Source organism: Erythrolamprus reginae, chromosome 1 (assembly GCF_031021105.1).
Source record: "Erythrolamprus reginae isolate rEryReg1 chromosome 1, rEryReg1.hap1, whole genome shotgun sequence".
NCBI lineage: Eukaryota > Metazoa > Chordata > Lepidosauria > Squamata > Dipsadidae > Erythrolamprus > Erythrolamprus reginae.
Genome location: NC_091950.1, coordinates 268,832,996 through 268,850,941, shown reverse-complemented (window position 1 = coordinate 268,850,941; position 17,946 = coordinate 268,832,996). Strand labels below are relative to the sequence as shown.

The following is a 17,946-nucleotide window of genomic DNA, read 5'->3' as shown; positions in this document are numbered from 1 at the left end:
ACAAGGGTCTTTTGATGTGCACACACCCTCTGCTGGGCAAAAGAACTCACAACAACACCTACAATACAGAGGGCAATAAACCGATGATAAAACTCATCTGGAATAATAGTTTCGTTTCTCTTATGAGATAGATATCAACGGATGTGATGGCATATATTCCAACATTTTCTCTCTCTCTAACCCTAACCCTAACTCGTAACTTTGCAAAGAAGCTGACAAAGCTAAGGAGGGCACCATTCAAGGATTCACTCAATGGGAGACATTTCAAGGAGAAAGACAACCTAGCGTTTTGCTCAATACATTTATAGAGGCTTATTGCCACAAGATACCCCTAAGGCTAATTATTTGGAAACCATGCAACTATGTCTAGAAAAAAATGACTGTACATTGCTGTGTGCTTGTTTTCAAGCCCGCTGCAAAATGATGAAGCAATAATCTGCTGTAAGATGCCAAATAGCCATGAAATGCAAACCTTGTAAAATGAGAAAAGTGGGAACAGTTGAGGAGGAAAAGGAGAGTGAAAACAATCAATACTGTATAATACTTTAAGAACCAGGCTATACATGTGTTTGTATTTATTTTTGCACAATTGCTTTTCCTAACTTGGTGCTGGCTATCTCACAGAAGGATACCATCTTAAAATAAGCTGACCTATGTCTGTTTCCTGATTTCTTTTTATTTTCAGTAAGTCCTTCAACCTGCCTTTCTAACAAATTCATATTATATGTGTTTCCGTTCTGTTCTCCCTTTTTAGCACATGGCATTGGGCCAGAATACATCCGGAACCGCCTTCTACCGCACGAATCCCAGCGGCCGATAAGGTTCCACAGAGTTGGCCTTCTCCAGGTCCTGTCGACCAAACAATGTCGTTTGGCGGGCCCCAGGGGAAGAGCCTTCTCTGTGGCGGCCCCGGCCCTCTGGAATCAGCTCCCCCCAGAGATTAGAACCGCCCCCACCCTCCTTGTCTTTCTTCTTAAGACCCACCTTTGCCGCCAGGCATGGGGGAGTTAAGTTATTCTTTCCCCCTAGGCCATTACAAGTTATGCATGGTATGTTTGTGTGTATGTTTGGTTTTTTATAATAAGGGGTTTTGGTTGTTTTATTACATTGGATTGTTACATATTGTTTTACCATTGTTGTTAGCCTCCCCGAGTCTGCGGAGAGGGGCAGCATACAAATCCAATAAATAAATAAATGTTACCTAGTTGACTTTGACTAATCTTGAAAAGACAAAGTGGGGAACAACTTAGTAGTTGAGTGGGAGATCATTAGGTTTAAGCCTAAAATAAACACCTCAGAAGGATGTAACAAGAAACCATTTCCAGATGGTTGCCAAGAATCTATATGGAGGTCAGGCTCATCTTAAAGGCCTGCTTATCTTTTTATTTCCTAGCCGGTTCGTTCTCATCTCCAAAATTCCATTGAATTCATGTCTGCCACACATTTGTGCCAATCCAAGTTAACAGTGATGAGTGAAGTTTCTCCTAATTAAATAATAGTTCTATAGCCAATTCATAATATCCTTTAATGCAAAACTTGTTATCATGATTTACCGCACAAGAAACGTAGTAAGGACCTCACTTAAACTCAGCTTTTGTCTCTACTTTTCCCTGTCCACAGCACCACATAAAAGTCTTTGTCTGGTAACGAAAAATAAATAAATGGAGCAGTCAAATGAACCATGTAATGAAAATAGTGGAAATTGGCTAGATCTCTTCCTGATAAGATCAGAGCGCTAAGAAAGAATTGCTGCTCTGTCTGCCTGTAATCTGATCAAGAATCACTGTCAAATCTGTTCTCTCTGAAGGATGAGGAAAAGATTAAATAAGAAACACAGCAACCCAAAATAGTTATGGGAAATCTGTTTTTGCTTCCTGCTATTTGATAATGTTATAAGATCAAACTCAATTAGAATCCTTTAAAAAAAACACCTTGGGCCTGCTGACATGCAAAAGGGAAAGTTCATTATTGTTCCGCAGCAGCCTTTCCTAACACTTCGACTCCAATATTATTCAACCCCAATTCTTATAATTCCCAGCCAGAAAATACAGCAAAGGATGAAGGATACTTTCTGCAAAATCTGGGAACAGAAAGTAGGAAAAGATATTAAATAGCATCATACTTTTCTGAAGTAAAGGCCATAATTGAAATTGAAATAAATTTCCCAGTCCTATATTGTTTATGTATGGTGTGTTGTGTGCATGTTTTTAAATTATGGGTTTAAATTATTAGATTTGTATTACATATTGTTTTGCTACTATTGTTGTGAGCCACCCCGAGTCTACAGAGAGGGGTGGCATAGAAATTTAATTAATTAATTATTTAATTAATTAATAAATAATAATAATAATAATAATAATTCTCTAGAAAGGGAGCTGATAGCATTCCACAGCAGTATTAAACACACAGTGATATCTTAGACCACACCAGTATTAAACACACAGCAAAACTTAGCATTAGCAAGACTAACTGCAATAGCCACCAACAACCAACAATACATTGCAATCCACAATCTATGGCTAATTGCAGCCATAGATTGTGCTCTTAAAGTAACATTAAACTATTTCCTCCAAACATACATTGCTGGTTAGTTCATATATACTGACAAACACAACCAGTGAAGTACATAATACTTACAGGAGCAATGGATTGCTCCTACAAGTCTTCACAATTAGGTCAACCTATGTACAATATACACGTTTCACTATAACAAACAGCTAGTTTAATTCCTTCAACCAAGGACATTAAGATGGTATAATGACGTCCCCAGTGGTTGGCTGCAACTGGTTTAACAACCGGTTCAGTGATTGCATGCCTAATGCGATTGCGCGCATTTGAAGCTCAGCTGCTTACCTTCTAAGGCAGCCCCGGTGTCGTGAAAATCCACTGTGCTGCAGGAATCAGCTGAGCTAGAAAGGAGGAAGTATAGGACAGACTAGTGTAGGAACAGGTGGGCAGGGCCATCTGATCTTCAGAAATACCAGTTTGCCCCAACCGATCGGAACCGGTAGCAGCCCACCACTGGATGTCCCTCAACTTTCATTAATATATCTACAGAACGTTTGAGGAGAGAGGATTGCTACCAATATGTTCATTTGTAGTGTAGGAAAAGGAAAGGAAAGGCAGAGCCTGAGGACAGAGTCAAGAGCGGAATCAGGCTGGAATCATTATGTTAGCACAAGTCCTCTTAAATTCTATCAACCTTTACTAGCGCCAATTTAACGCTGAACGTTAGTTGACCAGATTCTTGTGTATAGGCATGAGCAATAAATCAGCTTAACTAGAATTTAATGTGTAGCCCTGACTCTTCACACCTGACAGGTAGTAAGCAACTGATGGATTGATCATGGGACATTGGGAGGAGCACTGTAATGACTTGCAGCCCAAACTCCTTCATTTCTCCCAAAGGCTGTGGATCAACATCTCAGCCTTATCTACCAACTTGCTAGCTCTCACTCTAACTGACATGAAACAAAAGAACACAGAAATGACCTCAGCCACGTTACAGATTGTTCTCTTTCATATGCGCACAGGATTTAGGATTAGACTGCCCACCTGCAAATCTGTACCACCATTCCCAAATTGGTAATAAGACCCATATAAAATCTACAATGTACAATTGAATGGGTATGTATAGAGTTGCAGTACAACACGTACATTTTTGGTCATCAATGCCCATGCTCCCTCCACTATCAATTTACAGTGTAGCACTCACATATTCTGCCAACGTTTAGAAGTTTTCAAGCATCCTGCAGCTACCTATCATTGTTTGTTTGCTAGTCTTTGGCTCATTCTATCTGTTCTCAAGAATTATTTAAGAGATACACCAGATAAATTTGCATGATGCAGAAATAACAAATGGATGGTCCTTTCAACTTGAGCTCCAATAACCAGATTTCAGTTAACCCTAAAAAAAGTAGTTCAGTTTAAAAAATAATGTAATGAAAATTAATACCATGTTTTAGAGTTTGCCATGCAGAAAGCCTTAGAATTTGAGATCTGCTTCATAGTTATGCCATTTTAAGCTGATGTACTGGAAGGATAAAAAAAACATCAGGCTTTACCTGATGAGGAGGGAATATTTATTTAGCAATAAAGACTTGGAACAGCTTCATGCCCATCCCCTAATCCCCTCCTCCTCTGCCCACAAATCCTTCCTTAAAGAGTCCCCTGCCAAATTCAACTGTGAAAGCCTTCCATTTCCTCTCTTCTGAACATTTGCCCAGATCGTCTGTCAGGTGCACCTAAGAAAAGGGCAACAATCTTGTGATTCTCATGTTTTTTGAAGCATTCAAAGTGGCAGTGGGGATGGGGGGGTGGGGCAGTGAAATGTGCTCAACAGAAGCTTTCCTTAGGTCCTTGCTTGACTGTTTAAGGCAGAGGTCCACAAACTTGGCAACTTTACAATTTGTGGACTTCAACTCCCAGAATTCTTCATGCTGCATAGTTGGCTGGAGAATTCTGGGAGTTGAAGTCCACAAGTCGTAAAGTTGCCAAGTTTGGGGACCTCTGGTTTAAGGAATATATTGCTCAGTCTTCTGCCTCACCCAACTTTTTTACATTTAAGCGATTTTAATTCATTTTTTAAATTTTATTTGGATCTTGCCTTCATTATTTTGTACAAACAACACAAGGTGGCAAACATGCCCAACACACCTTAGAAACATATAAGATTGACGGCAGAAAAAGACCTCATGGTCCATCTAGTCTGCCCTTATATTATTTCCTGTATTTCATCTTAGGATGGAGCTATGTTTATCCCAGGCATGTTTAAATTCAGTTACTGCGGATTTACTAACCACATCTGCTGGAAGTTTGTTCCAAGCATCTACTACTCTTTCAGTAAAATAATATTTTCTCACGTTGCTTCTGATCTTTCCCCCAACTAACTTCAGATTGTGTCCTCTTGTTCTTGGGTTCACTTTCCTATTAAAAACACTTTATTTATTTATTTAACCCTTTAACATATTTAAATGTTTCGATCATATCCCTACTTTCCCTTCTGTCCTCCAGACTATACAGATTGAGTTCATTAAGTCTTTCCTGATAAGTTTTCCTTTCTCCTCCAATTTTCCCCACAACAACCCTGTGAGGCTGGTTGGGCTAAGAGAGGGTGACTGGCCCAAGGTGATCCAGCTGGCTTTCATCGCTAAGGCGGGACTTGAACCCATGGGCTCTCATTTTCTAGCCCAGCATTTTGAACGTTATGTTTATTTATATAAAGGCTTAGGAAACTCCTAGATTTTGCAAACTAAATATAGTGCTTGGCAACAGCCAACTGCTTTGTTTGGAGGTATCTATTAAAAGACACTTTAAAAAGGCAAAAGTCGAGTGGTACGTGTAGAGATGAAGGGAACTAGTTGAGAGAAAGTGATTCAACACACCAAGAAAGTGAATTATTCAAAGCTAAACAGAGATTTTAATTCAGGTTTCAGATTATCTTGAGACACTCTTGAGGATCTTGTCATAGGGTACTTATGACAATCATTAAGTGTTGTACATCATGATTCTTGACAAATGTATCTTTTCTTTTATGTACACTGAGAGCATAGGCACCAAAGACAAATTCTTTGTGTGTCCAATAACACTTGGCCAATAAATAATTCTTTCTTTCTTTCTTTCTTTCTTCCTTCCTTCCTTCCTTCCTCTCTCTCTCTCTCTCTCTGCTATCCGTCCGTCCATCCATCCATCCATCCATCCCTCCACCCATCCATCTTGTGGTACCAATGAAGTGTGCCTTGTCTGTCACAGTCTTTGTTCTCTGGAACAACATCAACAACAGCAACCTCCCCATCAAAGATACAGACACCTCTTCTCTCCTAGAAGAGTTCTGGAAAGCTCTTAAAATCTGGCCTTGGTCCCAGGTCTGAATTTCATGAGTTTGTGGCATCTGCCCGAGTCTTCAGAGAGGGGCAGGATACAAATCTAATAAATAATAATAATAATAATAATAATAATTATTATTATTAAATTATTATTATTATCCCTGATTTTGTTTGTTTTGTTATCATTTGATTGTTTTAGTCTGGGCTGTCTCTAGGAATGTATGCTTTTAACTGTTTTTATTGTCTTGTATTTGTAAGCCACTCAGAGTCTATAGGCGTGGGCAGCTATAATTAATTTAAATAATTAATGATTGATGGTAATTTTTTTAATAGTTCTACTTTTGATTTAATAGCAGTCCTCCTTGCTTCAGATACAGAACACTAATACCCTAACCAGTACTTTAGCATTCTTTGCTAATTAGACTCAAATATACTTTTTATTGTATAAACATTAAATCTTCTTAAGAATCCAGGTGGCTTTCAACAGTTTAAAAACAAGCACGAATGTCAAATTTTGTGTTTTTGAGAGAGAGAGAGAGAAAATGAGGAATGGCATTTGAAACAGCAGCCGTCTTACCCCGCCCGCCCAAACACACACATGCAGACAGAGATGCATCTTGAAATGTTGCAGTCTGCTTTGTACACCTGTTACACAGGTAGTGCAGCTGAGGGAACGGGAAATGCAAGGTATTCTGGAACTCTATTTATACCTGGGATATAATAGCAAGAGAATCTTGAAAAACGGTCAGAGTTTCTCTCCGATACTAAACAGAATCAAGTCAGGATTATCCTGTGTTTCTTTATCACATCGGGGCTAAATTGATGTGTACTTAACACTTCCTTCCTCAAGGTTGTCTCCATATTCCCCTTATATGTACACACAGATACATATGCACAAGGAGGCTAGAATTACTAGACTGAAAGTCTTGGCCTACTCGTCATAGTCAGGATGCTACTTTTCGTACATTGGGGCCCCCTGTTTGGGGGCCCCTATTCTATCATATCAGGATTCCATTAGCTCCAAGAAGGTGGAAATGTCAGGGAATCTTATACACCAAATACAGCCATTTTTGGCCTCCCGAAGCCCCGCCCCCACGCCCCATTTTTGTGAAAAATGGGCCTGTTTTTCATCAAAATTGGGTGTGCAGAGAGTTTGGGAGGCCTTCAGAGTGCTCCTCAGGACTGGGGGAAGGCAAAAAAAAAGAGCCAAATATGGGCCATTTTTTGCAAAAAATGGGGTTGCTTTTGCCTTCCCCCAGCCCCCAGGAGCACTCTATAGGCTTCCCAAACCCTCTGTGTCCACTGTTTTTCGTCAAAATGGGTGGAAAATGGGTCCATTTTTATGAAAATTAGGGTGCGCAGAGAGTTTGGGAAGCCTGAACAATACTCCTAAGGGCTGGGAAAGGCAAAAATGCTTTTTGTGTGTGTGTGTGAAAAATGGGTCACACAGAGGGTTTGGGAAACTTCCAGAGTATTTCTGGGGACCAGTGAGGACAAAAAAAACTTTCTTTCTTTACCTCTTTGAAATCTTGGTGCATCTTATATACCGGTGTATCTTATAGTCGGAAAAATGTGGTACATTTGTATATTGCCTGTTCAAAGAGATTCTGAGGGGCAAATAAGATTGCCCATCATTCTCTGAAAGCTCCACACAGAAACACAAGGAAAGTTCCATAGGTGACATCAGCATAAATCTATCCAGTGACATCCACAGAGCAAATGGAAAATGAAGGGTGACTCCATTCGATTGACATGCAAGGACACTTGGCGGTGGAGATGGACTGTTTGCAGAGGACTACAAGTTCCAGCCTGCAAACATACCTCTGTTTAAACTGAGATGACTGAAAGCTGTGTGTTTGAATAGGAGCAGCAATCTCAGATGCTGAACCAACTACCTTGCCTTCTGCTGGAAGAATACCGAAAAGGACTAATGCATTTTCTGACTCCTGTTCGTTCACGCTTTTTGGATCAGACTAAACCCAGAGGCAAGGGAGGAAAAAAAATAGGAAAGGGTCACCTTTTTGGGCTTTGTGCCATTTCATAATCCAAGCTGTGATGCTTTAATCAGCTTCAAACTTTATTTTCCCAGAAAGCTTTTGGCAATCTTTTAGCAGCTATTTCATGATAGTTTGTTTTTAAGAGAGCTACTAGCTTAATTTTTGTTTTCTTCCTAGCGTATTCCCACAAAAGAGCTTCTTACCTATGTCACTGCAGGATTGTTGTTTTTTTTCTTTTTGACCAATCAACTATTGATTCATTGGGTGTGACAGGAATTGGCTAACCAGCCTGTAACTCAAGTCTGATATCACAATCTGAGAGAAAGTGACTGGCCCAAAGTCACCAGCTGCCTTTCATGCCTAAGGCAAGACTAGAACTCACAGTCTCCTTGTTTCTAACCTGGTGCCATATCTACTAGACCACGGATCTCCAGCCTTGGCAACTTTAAGCCTGGAGGACTTCAACTCCCAGAATTCCCCAGCCAGTTTTGCTGGCTGAGGAATTCTGGGAGTTGAAGTCCTCCAGGCTTAAAGTTGCCAAGGTTGGAGATTCCTGTAGTAGGCGTAACTGGCTTTCAACTTAAGTGTTCCCTTTATTTCATTAATACTCCGAAGGGTAATGAAGGAAGAGCCCTGGCACTTACCTTGGCTTCATCATTAATGTCCCAAGTGAAGGAGATGGCATTATAGGCTATCTCTTCAATATTATTTATGGTGTTGAAGCTCTCCTTATAATCAGCTGTTAACAACATAAAGGAGGAAAAATATATTAAAATTGCTTAGTTGACTGACACAGACCCAAATTAGGCGAACAATCATTTTTCTTCGGAACTATCTTAGAGAAGACCCAAAAAAAATATCTAAATGTTTATCTGGGCAGCCCTTTAAGTTTTTATTTAAGTACAATGCAGGAAATGAAATTGAGAAATAGCAAAAGAGACAGGCAATACCTGCTACCTTTGTCATGCCTTCAATTCTTTTTAAAAAATGTTAAGACAGCACAACCAGGATATGTTGCTCTTCATAATAACTCATGATAAAGGAAGATTAGCATGCGCGTCTCCCTTTAAGTATTACGCATTAATCCCCACTTTTGTTTATGAAAAAAAAGATGGACGGCAATCCAGCCTTCAAACCAAAGGAGCTGGAAACGGGCCAATCACAGCTTGGCTGTAGGCAAAGTTGTATCTATAATGTCAACTTTCATCTCCTTGCCCAAACTGTACCTAAGGCTTGACTTCTGCCAACGACTCAATCTTGGAACCTGTTCTGCAACCTCAAAAGCGTCCTTTCAGAGATCTCTGACTAAGAAGCAACAGCAGCTTTGCTCATGTGAAAAGTGCCTTTCCCCTCTGCATTGAGTCGCCACTGCCGATCCATACATTTATAGAGCCAGGAGTCTCCGGGATTGATGGCGTGAACTACAGTCAAAATTGAGGCCGGAGGTGGGTGGGGTGGGGATTAAAAATGGGGGGTAAAATACCATTTGGGGGAAGACAGAGAGAAGAAAAAGAGGACTCTAAGTGGCGACAGCTGAACATTTAATTTTTATATATAAAATATTTTTTATTAATTTGTAACAATGACAGATACACACTTCATAGAACACAGTGCACAGCAATACGTGCTCCCACCCCGCCAACATCATTCATTCAGACCCTCCACCAAAATGGGGGTGTATTTTTTTAAATATCATGTTAAACCAAGAACATTACAATATTTACAAATTATACAGTGATTCCAGTTTATTCTTTATACCTTGGTCTTGAATTCTACTAACCACATAACTTCTATCCCCATCCCATCTTCCCATCAGTTCTTTTGCTTTATTTTCATTAATCATGTTCATTTTTGTATCCATAATTTCAAACTGAATGTGTTCCACCATGTACCGGTACCAATTTTGTATTGTCCATTTTGTTGCATCCTTCCAACCTAAAACTATTTATTTATTATTTGTTTGTTTGTTTTGTCCAATACACAATAATACACAATGAGGGTTATAGAGGATATAATCAGGTAGAATGTATTAAAGGGGGAATAGAGGAGAAAATAAAGGAGTGAAATATAACTATGAGAGAATAGCAGAAAAAGATATAGGTATAGAAGAGAAGATATAGGAGATATAGGAGAGACAATAGGACAGGAGACGGTAGGCACTCTGGTGCACTTATGTACGCCCCTTACTGACCTCTTAGGAACTTGGTGACGTCAACCGTGGATAGTCTAAAGGTAAAGTGTTGGGGGTTAGGGGATGATAGTACAGAGTCTGGTAGTGAATTCCACGCTTCGACAACTCAATTACTAAAGTCCTTTTTTTTACAGTCAAGTTTGGAGCGGTTAATATTAAGCTTGTATCTGTTGCGAGCTCTTGTGTTGTTGTGGTTGAAGCTGAAGTAATCTTTGACAGGCAGGACGTTGCAGCATATGATCTTGTGGGCAATACTTAGATCATGTTTGAGGCGTCTTAGTTCTAAGCTTTCTAGACCCAGGATTGTAAGTCTAGTTTCGTAGGGTGTTCTGTTACGGGTAGAGGAGTGAAAAGCTGTTCTAGTGAAGTATCTCTGGACATTTTCAAGGGTATTAATGTCAGAAATGTGGTTGTCCGCTGGCTGGGGAATTCTGGGAGTTGAAGTCCAAATATCTTCAAATTGCCAAGGTTGGGAAACACTGGACTAAGTGACAGAGATTGGTATATTTGTTTAAGTCTGTCATTCTCTCCCAACCGAAATATTCTGATGGGCAGTTTGATTTCTAACCCAAAAAGAGGGCCAGGCAAGATTGGGAACCATTGACGGAAGATGGTTTTGAGCTCACAAGCAAATACAAGACAAAATTGAACGGGTCCAAAGACGGGCTACAAGAATGGTGGAAGGTCTTAAGCATAAAACATATCAGGAAAGACTTAATGAACTCAATCTGTATAGTCTGGAGCAGCGTTTCCCAACCGGTGTGCCGCAGCACACTAGTGTGCCGCGAGACATGGCCAGGTGTGCCGCCAAGCTCCAGCTGGGCGGGGCGCTGCCGGTACTTCCGTCCTGGGGCTCCCGCTCGCAGCTGTCCCCCGGCTCCTGCTCGATGCTGCGGTTTTCGGCGCTCTCCTGCTGGGCCCCAAAGAAGGAAGGCAGGAAGAAGGAGAGCTCCATTCTTCGCGCCTTTTTCCCGCCTTCCTTCTTTGCGGCCCAGCAGGAGAGCGCCGAAAACCGCAGCATCGAGCAGGAGCCGGTTGACAGCTGCGAGCGGGAGCCCCAGGACGGAAGTACCGGCAGCACCCCGCCCAGTTGGAGCTTCTCTGGCGTCGACGGCAAGTGTCCTTTGTGGCCCGGCGGGAGGGCACTGGCGATGGGAGCGGGGGGGGTGGCCGCAGCGGCTGCAGGCAGTCACGGGGAGATGGCGGCGGCGAGAGGGAGCGCTCTCTCTCTCTCAGCTGACTGCAAGCGGGAGCCCTGACGGTGGCGGTTGGACGTGCTGCTGGACGTCGTACATGCTGGCGCTGCAGGCCTGGCATATACGGTGTCCAGCAGCACGTCCAGCTGCCGCCGTCAGGGCTCCCGCTTGCAGTCAGCTGAGAGAGAGAGAGAAAGAAAGAGAGACATATAAGAGAGGCAGAGAGAGAGAGAAAGAGAGACATAGCAAGAGAGGCAGAGAAAGAGAGACAGAGCAAGAAAGAGAGGCAGAGAAAGAGAGAGAGAGAAAGAGAGAGAGAAAGAGAGACATAGCAAGAGAGGCAGAGAGAGAGAAAAAGAAAGAGAGACATAGCAAGAGAAAAAGAGAGACTTAGCAAGAGAGGCACAGAGAGAGAGAGAAAGAGAAAGAGAAAGAAAGAGAGACATAGCAAGAGAGACAGAGAGAGAGAAAGAGAGAGAAAGAAAGAGAGATAGCAAGAGAGGCAAAGAGAAAGAAAGAGACATATAGCAAGACAGTGAAAGAGAGAGAGAGAGCAAGAGAGAGAGAAAAAAGCAAGAAAGAGATAGCAAGAGAGACAGAGAGAGAGAGAGAGCAAGGGAGAGAGAAAGACATAGAGGAAGGGAAGGAGGGAGAGAGAAAGAGAGCAAAAAAGAGAGGAAGAAAGAAAGAAAGAAAGATGGATAGATAGAGAGAAAGAAGGGAAGGAAAAGAGAGAAAGAGGGAGAAATAGAGCGAAAGGGAGGAAGAGAGAGGGGTTTTTTGTCCAAACTTTTCTTTAGCCCGCCCCCCGCCCCCGCCCCTTTCAGTGTTCCCCAGGATTTTGAAAATATGAATAATGTGCCGCGGCTCAAAAAAGGTTGGGAAACACTGGTCTGGAGGACAGAAGGGAAAGGGCGGACATGATCAAAACATTTAAATATGTTAAAGGGTTAAATAAGGTCCAGGAGGGAAGTGTTTTTAATAGGAAAGTGAACACAAGAACAAGGGGACACAATCTGAAGTTAGTTGGGGGAAAGATCAAAAGCAACATGAGAAAATATTATTTTACTGAAAGAGTAGTAGATCCTTGGAACAAACTTCCAGCAGACGTGGTTGGTAAATCCAAAGTAAATGAATTTAAACATGCCTGGGATAAATATATATCCATCCTAAGATAAAATACAGAAAATAGTATAAGGGCAGACTAGATGGATCATGAGGTCTTTTTCTGCCGTCAATCTTCTATGTTTCTATGTTTCTAAGACCTGTAACCTGCTAAATTAGGTTTCGGCACCTGATGCTTGAGAGCTTCTTACCTATGTCAATGCATCTTTGTTTAGCTGTGTGTTGCCTGGAGTGCCAGTACTTCCAGTGCCTGAGCTGATCCTCCCGGCTTTTGTCTTCAGCAAATACAACCATGATGACACTCTGCAAAGAAGAGGAAAGAGAAAGGCGGGGGGGGGGGGGAGCAGAAAAGGTTCATTTAAGTTTTATGGTGGGCGTGGCAGAAGGATGTATGTGCCCATTTTTTGATGAAGGGTGGAAAGCTACTATCTAAGACCAGCAACTCTGGAAATTTATCTCGGCCCTCGTGTATTTGTGGGCTCTGAGAGGCAAGTGAAGTGAACTTTCCAAGTTTAGAAGAACAAGATTCTCAGATTTGAGAGCGACAATGGCAGCCACAAGGAATTCAATTTCAATTTCAATTCAATTTATTAGATTTGTATGCCGCCCCTCTCCGAAGACTCGGGGCGGCTCACAACAATAATAAAAACAATATTCCAGCGAAAACAAATCTAATATTACAAAGCACATAAAACCCTGAATTAACCATGAAGGGTTCCTGAAAGCCTGGGGAGAGGCTAAAGATGGCACTTCCTCCATCTATTATTCAAAATAGCAACATCCCTCTTTCAAAAAAAGGCTAAAAAAAGAAATTCTGGAGATAGACCTACCACAAGCAGCAAAAGTAAAAATCCACAGACAATAACGTAATAACCTTTCAAGAAATCGTAACTTGGAATGCTGTTTAGGAAGCAGCATAATAATGCAATAAAGGAATATTATTGTTAAATAGGCTGATAACATTCCGGGTTTCAATAGTACTTGAAGATGTTCCCTACATTCTCCCAAAAGGAAGAACATCTATTTATTTGGGAAAGTTAAAAATAAATCCCTGCTCTTTGCAATAAGCATCACTGAGGAAGTCTGGTTCATTATAAGATCATAATAATTGGTCACATGTTTTTGCAAAAATCTAACCAGCCCAGCCACAAAATTTTGTCATTGTTCATGATTTCATACTTTTTCATAGATAGGTGTTTGGATGAATGTGAATATTATTAATGTTGAAGGTGGTAATTATTTGTCAGCGTGATCTACCTAACAACCAATTCTTGTTTGTACAGTACAGCTTCCCGGGCTGCAAGCAAAAAAAGATGTCTTTATATTCTAAGGAAAAACTTGCTAAAAAGAAGGGAAACAAGTTGATGGATCAGATCAAAGTCAACTGAGGACAGTTGTGGACTATTTATAGCCTTACCAATGATGGGTAGCCCATAAGAAGTTTGGGTCATCCACAAACAAACTATTTCCCCTCTTGCACACCAGAAACGCTATTACCAGCCATTTTCATTAGCTTCTCTCCTATACACTTTCTTTAATTGTAACTCACTCTAACTTTAGTGATGGGTTGATGGATTCCTTCACCACCACTAATTTCCTTCAGTGTAATGGGATAAAACTGGCCCTTGTTTAGATAAGTCATCGTATTATCTCCTGGCTTCTGCCGAAGTGATTTTGAAGCTTCCAACATATATTCAAAGTTGTTCCTGGAAAAATTCAGAACAGGAAGTTTTATAAACAACTTATTGCATATGAAATCATCCAAACATAACAATCCCAATGTGCTAGATATTAGAACTCAATAGTGGGACTGATCATAAATGGCAGACATGTGAGAAATAGAGGATTGGAAATTTAAGATGAGATCACCTGGATCCACTCTCATTATTTTAGCAATGAGGCAGAGGATTTGCAGACTTTAAAAATGCCACCAGAAGTATCTAAAACGTGTTACAGTGGTACCTCTACTTAAGAACTTAATTTGTTCTGTGACCAGGTTCTTAAGTAGAAATGTCCTTAAGCAGAAGCAATTTTTCCCATAGGAATCAATGTAAAAGCAAATAATGCGTGCAAACCCATTAGGAAAGAAATAAAAGCTCAGAATTTGGGTGGGAGGAGGAGGAGGAAGAAGAGAAGGAGGAAGGTGAGGTGAGCCTCCCCTTTTGCCTTTCCGCACCCAGACGCTCCGGGAGGCAACCTCGCACTGGGTGTATGGGAGGCAGTGCGAGGGAGTCACCACAGCAAAATGGTTTATTCCCTCTCCAAGCGCTCAGAGAAAGGAAAACGCTCCATTCGCTCTGGACTGCCAAAGCCCCCTTAAGCACCACCGAAAGGCTCCTCTGGCAGCCCAGAAAAGCCCAAGATGGGCGGGATTAAAGGGGGAATGGCAGGAAACTGGCCAGGCCTTCATGCCACTCTCAAATTTCCTGGGAAATTTGGTTCTTAAGTAGAGGCAAAAAATCTTGAGCACCTGGTTCTTATCAAGAAAAGTTCTTAAGTAGAGGCGCTCTTGAGTAGAGGTAACACTGTACTTTGATTTAAAAACCTGATATACCTCAATTGCTCAACTGCTGTGAAAATGTTACACTCACTAATCTGTACTTGAGTTACAGTATTTTATATTTGTGTGGATTGAGGGAAAAACGCTGCACAGAAAATAATAAGAGTAAAATAATAATGAAGAATAGAATAGAATAATTTATTGGCCAAGTGTGATTGAACACACAAGGAATTTGTCTTTGGTGCATATGCTCTCAATGTACATAAAAATATACATTAGTGAAGAATCATGAGGTACAACACTTAATGATTGTCAAAGGCTACAAATAAGCAATGAGGAAGCAATATTAATATAAATCGTAAAGATACAAGCAACAAGTTATAGTCATGCAGTCGTAAGTGGGAGAAGATGGGTGATAGGAACAATGAGAAAAAGTAATATTAATAGTAATGCAGCCTTAGAAAATAGTTGGACAGTGGTGAGGGAATTATTTGTTTAACAGAGTGATGGTGTTCGGGGGAAAACTCTTCTTGTATCTAGTTGTCTTGGTGTGCAGTACTCTATAGCGACATTTTGGGGGTAGGAGTTAAAATAATTTATGTTCAAGATGCGAGGGGTCAGTAAATATTTTCACAGCCCTCTTTTTGACTCATGCAGCAGTGTTCCCTCTAATTTCTATGGGGGGTGGGCGGAAAAGTATAGTGTCTGAGCGGCAGTCCCTTCGCGACTGGGCGGCACAGAAATAATAAACAAACAAACAAACAAACAAACAAATAAAAAACCCACCCTGTTTTGCCTCAGAGAATTTCAAAATAAAATACTGTACTGTGTGTATAACAGTGAGCTCATAATAGGGCAACTCTATCAATATCAAAATGCCACTTAAATAGTTGAGCTAGTTTCAAACTAGGTTTTGATTTTCTTTCTCTCTTCCTTACTCCCATTCTTTTTTTTCTCTTTTCCTTCCTCTCTTTTTTCTATCTGTTTCTCTCTCTTCCTCTCTTTCTCTCTCACTCTTTCCCTCTCGGCTTCTGGGCAGGTTTGGAAAACTCTGAGTTGATGATGATTTTTGAGCGATTGCTCACTGCTCAGCTTAGAGGGAACTATGTCGTGCAGTATATATTTATATTTATATAATGCTGTGGAAGCAACTTGTTTTCATTATCTGATTAAATGAAACTTAATGAGCCAATTCTCATCCAAATTAAAGACAAAAAGTGACTAAAGTGACAAAAAGAGTGCCTGAGACCCACTTATGTGTCTGTGGTAGAAGCATTTTCTGATTCACTGCTGGTTTTCTGCGGTACACCAAAAGAGCAATGAAATACATTCCCACAGACTCAATATTAATCCACCTGCTTTCCTCTGAGAGGCCACACTGCTCTGCAATCCACAACGCTAAACTTTTAAGTTTCAAGCCAGGGGCGGAAAAGTACCTCATTTTACCTAGGCACATTCTTGTGTACGTGTTCTGATTCACATGATTATTTCCAAAAGGATTAGGGGCAGAATGGCCAAATCTCACCACTCGGAGCTTCAGTCTTTCATTTCACAAAGCAGAGCATGAGCAAGAGGACGGAGCAAAATGTGAGGTGTGCCAAGAGATGCTTGCAAGAGCATCAGAATCCAGTTGTTGTGCAAGAGCTAAACTCGCAAGGAAGTACACTTACCCAGTAATGCTTTCAAACACGTAGTCTTCAGAATTCACATTGGCCATCCGAAGATTCAGCTCAGAAGGGAAAAAAACCTGTAGGCATTGAGATTTCAGACAAATAGCCATTTTTAAATAGTACTACAGCATTAAATTTATCATCAATAGACTATCTGCTGACACCCATAATTCAGATACAAAACGAGCTTAGTCTAGAACCAAGATAACCCCAACATAATTTGCTCACATTCAAGGTGAGTGAGCCACGTCCTGTAAGGTGAGCCATATTCTCTTGCTAGCAATTTCATACCATACAGAAGTTGCTTTTGTTTTAAATTTAGAATTATATACCCATATTCAACCTTAGGGAGGAAAAAATCTTCTATTTCTAATCCACCGGACTGAAATTTCAGGTTTATATAACAATTAAATAGGAATTTGATATCCATGTGTAGATTAGTGAGTACACCCAAAATCAGAGGGGAAAGGAGAAGGAATGGCATTGTTATTTATTCTCAGAGCTGGGGTTAGCTCAGAGCTGCTTTTAAGATGGTCGACATTCAAGTAGCCAAAATTCTAAGATCTGCATTTTCCAACATAATCTCATTGTGTTTACTCAGAATCTATAGCAGAGGTGGGTTCTTCCTGGTTCACACTGGTTTTATAGAACTGATAGCAAATCACTGGTGATGTCATGGAGCTAGTTGTGTCAGTGCCAATCTGTGGACAATGTCATCATTTGGGAGGGGGGATTTTTGCTTATTTTTTCTTCTGCACATGCGCAGAAGCCTAGTTTTTTGCACCGTGCATGCGCCTGGAGGAGGACTTTTTGTGAATTTTCGGCAGTGCGCACGCCACGCGGCACAGGAGGAAGTGAACTAGTGGCGAGGTAAGTTAGAACCCACCCCTGATCTATAGTGACTCTCTTACATGAAGGTCTATAGCAGAGTCTGGACAATGAGCATGGACAAAGGATGGCATCTGCTACATCAAAGTTCTTGTAATTATTCCAATCTGTTATTTTGTTAACAAAAATTAGGTTACTTTTGCTGCTTTTATCATATATATAGTCATCATTAGCAACCAGAGTGGGTCTTCTCCAGGTCCCGTCAACTAAACAATGCCGCTTGGCGGGACCCAGGGGAAGAGTCTTCTCTGTGGCAGCCCCGGCCCTCTGGAACCATCTCCCCCCAGAGATTAGAATTGCCCCCATCCTCCTTGCCTTTCGTAAGCTACTTAAAACCCACCTCTGCCGCCAGGCATGGGGGAACTGAGATACTCTTTCCCCCTTGGCCGTTACAATTTTATGCATGGTATGTCTGTATGTCTGTTTGGTTTTTATTATACAGTGGTACCTCGAGATACGAGTTTAATTCGTTCCGGACCTGCGCTCTTAAGTCGAGCAGCTCTTATCTCGAACGACTTTTCCCCATAGGAATTAATGTAAATAATTTTAATTGG

The 17,946-nt window shown here is 41.1% G+C and overlaps 1 protein-coding gene across 1 annotated transcript in view; it reads right to left on the bottom strand.

The window, feature by feature from the left end:
- Nucleotides 1–17,946, bottom strand: part of GRHL1 (grainyhead like transcription factor 1) — a 75,960-nt gene that overhangs the window by 32,919 nt on the left and 25,095 nt on the right. The window contains exons 5-8 of the mRNA XM_070732972.1: nucleotides 16,505–16,581; nucleotides 13,884–14,040; nucleotides 12,526–12,637; nucleotides 8,467–8,561 (exon numbers count right to left, since the gene is read on the bottom strand). Coding sequence (XP_070589073.1) covers nucleotides 8,467–8,561; nucleotides 12,526–12,637; nucleotides 13,884–14,040; nucleotides 16,505–16,581 — 441 coding nt within the window. The remainder of the gene's footprint in view (nucleotides 1–8,466; nucleotides 8,562–12,525; nucleotides 12,638–13,883; nucleotides 14,041–16,504; nucleotides 16,582–17,946) is intronic.